At 39.6% G+C, this 7,980-nt stretch overlaps 1 protein-coding gene across 1 annotated transcript in view; it reads right to left on the reverse strand.

Moving 5' to 3' along the window:
• Positions 1-2,037: 2,037 nt before the first annotated feature.
• The window catches only part of LOC143039016 (protein FAM200C-like), a 51,403-nt gene continuing 45,460 nt past the window's right edge, over positions 2,038-7,980 (reverse strand). Inside the window, exons 2-3 of the mRNA XM_076208862.1 lie at positions 2,943-3,288; positions 2,038-2,621 (exon numbers count right to left, since the gene is read on the reverse strand). Coding sequence (XP_076064977.1) covers positions 2,038-2,621; positions 2,943-3,288 — 930 coding nt within the window. The remainder of the gene's footprint in view (positions 2,622-2,942; positions 3,289-7,980) is intronic.

Below are 7,980 nucleotides of genomic sequence, written 5' to 3' on the forward strand. Positions count from 1 at the left end.
GTGAACTTTGTCTGTGAGTGATATTGTCTACTGTTATTTGTTTATTCTGTCTTAGAGTCGTGTAGACTAGGGTTATGCATATTATCTAGATAAGGATGTATATTTCACTTACATTTAGGATATTTATTGAAATTTGTGTGTTTTGACGGCTTTATTACCGATTTTGGGTTATTAGAATTGAAAGTGGCCACAAATAAATGTTGTTAAAGGTTCTTGCAAACTACCCATAACCCACCTTGATTATTATCCTAAGATTACTTACTATCGATGCTCATATTAATTATTCTAAAAGAGCCAACCTATTTTTCTTTTAAACTTGTTCCTTTAATCTCTACGTATCTTTATTGTTATATGTACATGTTCTGTGCTGCTCCCAGTGCCTCTAGAAACAGTGCCTTGAATAACGATGCTTTTGTTGCCATCTGCAAATCCTTTAATAATACTAAATGTAACACACTCCCCTATCACCCCAGTTCCTCCCCCTTTCAAGGACCAGTCTTCCTTTACTTCACAGTCTCTCCCCACATCCAATGTTTAACCTAGTTACGACCCCTGGAATCATACCACAACTCCCTGAATATCTCACTCATTCCTGTGGTGTTCCAAAAGTACTGTCTACTTCAAGTTTAGTTCATATGTATTACTTATACTTCCTATACTCAAATGTATACAATGTCATTCCAATGTTCTTGTTAGTTTTAAGTGATACATACTCTTTTACACATTTATACACATGTATTCACAATTTTCTCCTTCATTTCGATATACTCTCTTCTGTTAAATGTACTTTCCACTGTACCTCGTCGCTGAGGTTAGCGCCGCATAGCGTGCCGAACCTTTGTTATATATGAAGCCATGCTTCCGTATGTAGAAACAGACGTGCAAACACACACAGTTATATACCATGCCTTAAAGCAGGGGTCGGGTAACTTTTTTGGGTGTTACCCCAATAGAATTTGTAGTAAAATGAATTTACCCCCACACTTGGAAGTACTCTGGTGGACAAACCAATTTACTTATAGAATTCATGGATAGTAATAAATAAACAAAAAATGTATATTGGAAAAATGTTTAATTGTTAATTTCATCTATCATAGGAAATAAAAGTCTGTCTTTTTGGCATGGAAATAGCACACAAGAAAAAACGTAGGAATCACATTTATAAACAGAAATAAAACACTCTTTTTAGCATTACATGGCACACAAGCAAAACTATTGACCATCATGTATTTCAAATTCATACAATAACAAAAGAAAATTTTATTGAATCCACTATTATGGGGAAAAATGTTTATCCTTTCTGGCATAAGAATGGCACACAAAGAAAAATAATGTTATTCTTTCTGGCATAAGAATGGCACACAAAGAAAAATAATGTTATTCTTTCTTGCATAAGAATGGCACACAAAGAAAAATAATGTTATTCTTTCTGGCATAAGAATGGCACACAAAGAAATTTTTTATTCTTTCTTGCATAAGAATGGCACACAAAGAAAAATAATGTTATTCTTTCTGGCATAAGAATGGCACACAAAGAAAAATAATGTTATTCTTTCTGGCATAACAAAAGAAAATGTTATTGAATCCACTATTATGGGGAAAAATGTTTATCCTTTCTGGCATAAGAATGGCACACAAAGAAAAATAATGTTATTCTTTCTGGCATAAGAATGGCACACAAAGAAAAATAATGTTATTCTTTCTTGCATAAGAATGGCACACAAAGAAAAATAATGTTATTCTTTCTGGCATAAGAATGGCACACAAAGAAATTTTTTATTCTTTCTTGCATAAGAATGGCACACAAAGAAAAATAATGTTATTCTTTCTGGCATAAGAATGGCACACAAAGAAAAATAATGTTATTCTTTCTGGCATAAGAATGGCACACAAAGAAAAATAATGAAGAAAATATTGAAAACTTTAATATTTTAACATCAGATTGAAATCTTTAATATTTTCATATCAGCTACCTCAGGCTTTGGAAAAATGATACTGTTTCATCTTGGATACAACAAACTCGATATCAGGGATTTTTTATGTTACTGCTACTAGGATGCTGTCTTCAGGATTCAACCGGTTTCTGTATTTTGTTTTTAGATTTACAAGGGTAGAAAAACCTTGTTCGCAAACGTAGGTTGTTGCGAAAGGTAGTAGCATTTTAGTTGCTTCCATATGTGCAGTTTTTGACATCCAAAAACTTGAGAGATCATCCTTGCTCTCAAATTCCATTTTTGTTTCATTGTTGGAACGAAGTTCAATAAGCTTTTCTGCCAATCCTTCAGGCTTTTCAGGCAAATCAGCCAGCTCACTTTTGAAGGGATTTACAAACCAGCTGACAGTATGTGAATCAAGTTCTGGAAAATAGTCACAGAACCTATTTCTAAGTTTGGTCAGGTGCCTTGTGACTGACTCCTTTATGTCACTAAGACTGCAGTCTTGGCATTCTTCCAAAAACTCTCCCAGTTTTGGAAAGGCAGCAGTCTTATTGACATTTACTTTCTGGTTCCAATACTGAAGCTTTGATACAAATGCTGAAATTTTTTCCCTTGCTAACAGGAGATTGACTTTCTTTCCTTGCAATTCCTTGTTCAGTTCATTTACATGCCCAAAAATGTCAGCTAAATATGCAAGAAGAGCTAGCCAGGTTGTTTTTCTGAACTTTTCTGCAAGTGTGTGTTTTTTTATCAGTCAGAAACATTTCGAGTTCTGTTTTAAGAGCCCACACTCTATTCAAGACATTTCCACGTGAAAGCCACCTCACTTCCGTATGGAAAAGAAGGGTTGAATATTCAGCCTCTCCATCCTCACATAAATCACGAAACATCCTCGTGTTTAGGGCATGCCCTTTTACAACATTGACAATCTTAACCACATCATTAACACAGCTTCCACTTCTGGTTCCAAATTCTTCACAACTAATGCCTGGCGATGTATCATACAATGGATGGCTAGAATATCTGGATTCTGTTGTTTGGCCAAAGCCACAAAACCATTGACGTGACCAAGCATGGCAGGAGCTCCATCAACTGATACTGCAATACAATCTTCCCACTTCAAATCAACATTTGGTTTTTTGAAGCATGCATCAACCTTATTGAACACATCAATACCACGAGTTCTCAACTCAAGAGGAGAACACAACAACATTTCTTCTTCGAATTCATCAGAGCCCCTATATCGAATGTATACCATCAATTGTGAATTGCTACTTACATCTGTAGTCTCATCAAGTTGAATGGCAAACTCTTTACTTTTTTTTACTGAAGAAATCACTTGTTCTCCCATCTGAAAATAAAAAACAAATCTATCACGTATTTATGTATGAATCTATGTGTTTTGATTTTCTTGGGGGTAGATTTCGTCGGGGGAACAATCTGAAATTTTACCACATAACCAAGGTAACGAAGTCAACAGGCTACCAACACCTGAACACCTGCACCACACACCTATTTACACCACACACACCTGCAGCAATTACACATACGATGCAACATGAACTTATTCACCACACTAAACGTTAATTATAATCACTGTCAGTCAACAGACTTCCTCCACCAACGTGAACTGCTAGTTAAAATCAAGCATAATCGTCCAGCCAGCCACTCCATGACGTCACTCCAACACAATCTGTGGTTTTGACATGTATTAAATATAATTCAAACAATAAAAACGCGACAAAATTAGAATAATGAGAATTAGATATTAGAAGCAAAATAACGATTAAACACTTTGAAGCAATTATCACTGCCTATGTACAAACAGCTGAAAGAAAAAACGCTTCTCAGATTCCACACAACAACATCCAACATTCAATCAAGTACACACACTCCCAAAGCCTTTGTCTCACTGCCCTACAATTCATAGTCAACCATCGTCCTTGAACAATCAAATCAGCAATCACGTGATCAGACGATCATAGCACCGACCAATCAGCAGCCAGCACTAGTAACCCACAAACACGCCACACATTACAGCAACACCAGTTCAGTAGTTTACAACCGATCATCACATAACAGCAACTATTCTATAAACGCATCAGGAATGAACCAAAATATTAACGCCACATAAAATGATAAACCACACAATCCAAGCTGCCACCACCACAACCACCACCTTTCACTCCTTTTCTTCTTCCCCTTATCCAGGCCTCCCTTACCTATGATCGTGGTTGTTCCTCCAGTAACACGCCAGGTCAAAAATCCACCAGGTAGATGACGAGGGGCTAAATAAAGACTGATAAGTCAAGGAGCAAATGCCACCACCAAGACAACAACGCAAAAGCGGTCTCACTGAGGGTTAAAAACAGTTTCAATACTGATTCAATACTGATGAAGCAGTTTCAATACTGATATTTCTCCGTTTCCATAGTTTTAAAGATCGTGGGATCCTCGATGCATTCTTTTCTCCAACTTTCATATCAGTTTCCCTCACTTAGCACATCCACATCCGTAGCACGTTCATTACCCCCCAAAATTTCTAATTTACCCAATTTGGGGTAATTTACCCCTGTTCCCCGACCACTGCCTTAAAGTCTTCGCGCCCAACATGTCCGTCTTGATTACCACAACATTACATTTACGTAACATTGTATTTAGAATATTCACATAACACTCACATTCATACATCACACGAGTATATATCATTATCAAATTTACATGTAAATTATGAGTTGTAAATTCCTATTAATAGTGAACACAAAATGTAAATAATTTGAACTATGTATTGAAATACTGGCCATTAGAGCCATAGTGAGACATTTCGAAATGGACCCAGTGGACGACCGATTGCCCCTTTGTGTGATTATTGAAGAGTGTTAACCCCAAGTTGACAATGAAAAAAAAAAAGAAGTAAAGTAGAATGTTTAATTACTATTTTCTTTCAAATTGTAAAAGAATACTGTATAGGTTTCTACATTTTTTTTTACAGAATTTGTGTGAAGGAAATTAGAATGTCGACTTAAATGAAGGGAGGAATACCAATCCGATTCTCGGCGGAGCCGATCCGTGGTTGTTGTTGTGGCACTTGGGCATTGTTATGGTAATGGGTGCGTCCCAGGTGGACCCGACGCGGCCCCGTTTCAAGAGGGCTCTTTAGTTCGACTAAGAATCACGTGCCTACTCAGCTTACAAACGGTACGCTTGGTTGGGGACAACGACTTCAGGACCTGACAGGTAATCACCGATTTATCATAAATAGAAACTGGGAAGCGGAAGATAGAGCATATAAGAAATAAGCAAATGTGAATGAAAGTAGTTTGTAAAAATATGCCAGTGTGCGCGAAGGGTGAAATGTCCGGGAAGATTCTCCTGGGACAAACCCGGCAACGAAAGTGACCGGCTTAGCCCGGTCGTCGGGGCCAGATCTACCAGCCAGGGATTGAGACCGGTTGGGGAGTCCCGTCAAAGTAAAAGGAAAACGACCTCACAATGTACGTAAAAAAATTGGTGGACCGAAAGGTGCCACCGGAGAAGTGGAAGCAACACAACCAGTCAAAAAGCTGTTCTACCCCCAGGACTAGAAAATTTCTTTAATAGACTGTCATTCCAAGATGAATAAAAGTTCATTCACATAGTGAATACACTCAACCCCCTCCACCCTCCCTCTTATCTTAGCACCTCCTGGATGACGGGTTATCCCTGCACCTTGTCCACTGCCCTGGGTTAGAGGCAGTGTTGCAAGACACAGCACATCCACAGCAAGGCCGCCTCATTAAATCGGCGAACCCCCCTCTCCATCCCCCCATGCAGAAAAGGAGAAGACGGGGAGAAATCCCTTCGGGCTTTGTCAAATTATTCTCACACATACTACCTCACCCCCCATCCCCCCACCCATTCCACTTCATGCATCACAGCATCATCCATATACAACCATTCTCCATTCACCCCTGTCTTCTGTCCTCTCCCGTCCTTCCTCAACAGACATTCCCCTCTTCCCCAAAGTCCCTTTCACCCCATCCATTCATCTCATCCTAGGACGCCCACTCATGTTCACTCCCTCCACATCTGCCTTCCATACCTCTTTTACTAGTCTTTCTTCACTCATTCTTTCCATGTGTCCAAACCATCCTAATACTCTTTCATCAACCCTATCTCCCAACTCTCTTACCACCACTGTTCTCCTCCTTACCTCCTCATTTCTCACTCTATCCAACCTAGTAACCCCTATCATACTTCTCAGACACCTCATCTCAAACACATTCAAACTCCTTCTCTCTTCTTCTCTTATGTTCCATGTTTCTGCCCCATACACTGCTGTTGCCACAATCACTCCTTCATACAGTCTCCTCTTAGCATCTATTCCCAAATGTCTATTCCTCATTACACTTTTTAATCCACCAAAGCATTTACTCGCTTCTCTCAATCTACATTCTACTTCCACCTCCACTCCACACTTTCCTGCCACATTTGCACCCAAGTATCTAAAACTATCCACTTCCTCCAGTCGCTCTCCCTTAATGCTCACTTCCAGTCTGCTGCCACTTTCACCCCTTGTACATCTCATCACCTTACTTTTACCCACATTTATCATCAAGTTTCTTCTTTCACACACTCTCCCAAACTATCACTAACTTCCTCAATCCCTCCTCTGATCCTGCTACAAGCGGTGTTGTCCGCAAACAACTGGTTCACCTCCCACTTTTCTCCATTTTCTTTAACCATCTCCAATCCCTGACCCACTACCATTGCATTTACCTCTCGCACTACCTCATACATGTATAAGTTGAACAGCCAGGGCGATATAACACATCCCTGACGAAATCCCACCTTTACCTCGAACCACTCACTCTCTCCATTTCTAATGCTGACACATGCTCTACTACTCTCGTAAAAACTCTTGACAGCTCCGAGAAGCTTTCCTCCTATCCTGTATATCCGAAAAAACCTCCCACAGTGCCTTCCTGTCTACCCTATCATAAGCCTTTTCGAGATCCATAAGAGCCCAAAAAACATCCTTAACTTTTCCTATAGCTGTCTCTAATATATGTCTTACCACAAAAAATCTGATCTACACAACCTCTACCTGTCCTAAATTCACACTGTTTCTCACCAATTACTCCCTCTGTTCCTCTCCTAATCCTCTCAATCAAGATCCATCCATACGCCTTCCCAACTACACTTAACAAGCTAATCCCTCTGAAACTACTACACTTACACTTGTCCCCTTTTCCCTTGTCAAGTGGAACTATACAGGCACTCCTCCAGTTCTCCGGCACTCTACCCTCTCTTCAGCAAGCATTAAATAACCTCACCAGCCAGCCCACCATCATTGTACCTCATTTTTTAGACATTCTGCATGTCATTCTTCCAGACCATGTTTCTTACCTGCTTTCATCATCTTAAGAACTACCTTCACTTCATCCTTCCTTATTTCTCCTCCATTTTCCTCACTCATCACGGTCTTTTTCTTAGCACTTCCCACTGCAACTATCTTTCCCTCCCTATCCTCCTTCACATTTAGCAACTCCCTAAAATACTCTGCCCATCTTCCCCCTATTGCCTTCTCTTCCATTATCATCTCTCCATTTGCACCTTTTACCTTTTCTTCTCTACTTGATTCGCCTTCTCTTCCTCTCTTAATTTCTTTCCAAAACATCTTATTATTACTTTCAAAATTTTCTGTCATACTCTTACCCCATTTCACATCTGCTCTCCTCTTTACCTGCTTTACCTTGTGCTTTACTTCTTTTCTCTTTTCTTTGTACCTCTCATATGACTCCCTCGTCCTATTTTGTAACCAATCTGTGAAAGCTCGCTTCTTCTCTTCTACAACCTTCTTTGTTTCCTCATCCCACCATTCACTACCCTTCCTTCTACTTCCTCCCATCCTTCTTGTTCCACACACCATCCTTGCACACTTTGTGACTTCCTCCTTGAACCATCCCCATTCCTCCTCCACTCCTAGCTCTACTCTATCCTTCACTCCCTCCCACTCCTCTCTCAGCTTCTTCTTGTACTCCTTCTCCTTTCCCTTTTCATT

The sequence above is a fragment of the Oratosquilla oratoria genome, chromosome 25, assembly GCF_046742065.1.
Source record: "Oratosquilla oratoria isolate Oo_2021 chromosome 25, ASM4674206v1, whole genome shotgun sequence".
NCBI classification, from domain to species: Eukaryota; Metazoa; Arthropoda; class Malacostraca; order Stomatopoda; family Squillidae; genus Oratosquilla; species Oratosquilla oratoria.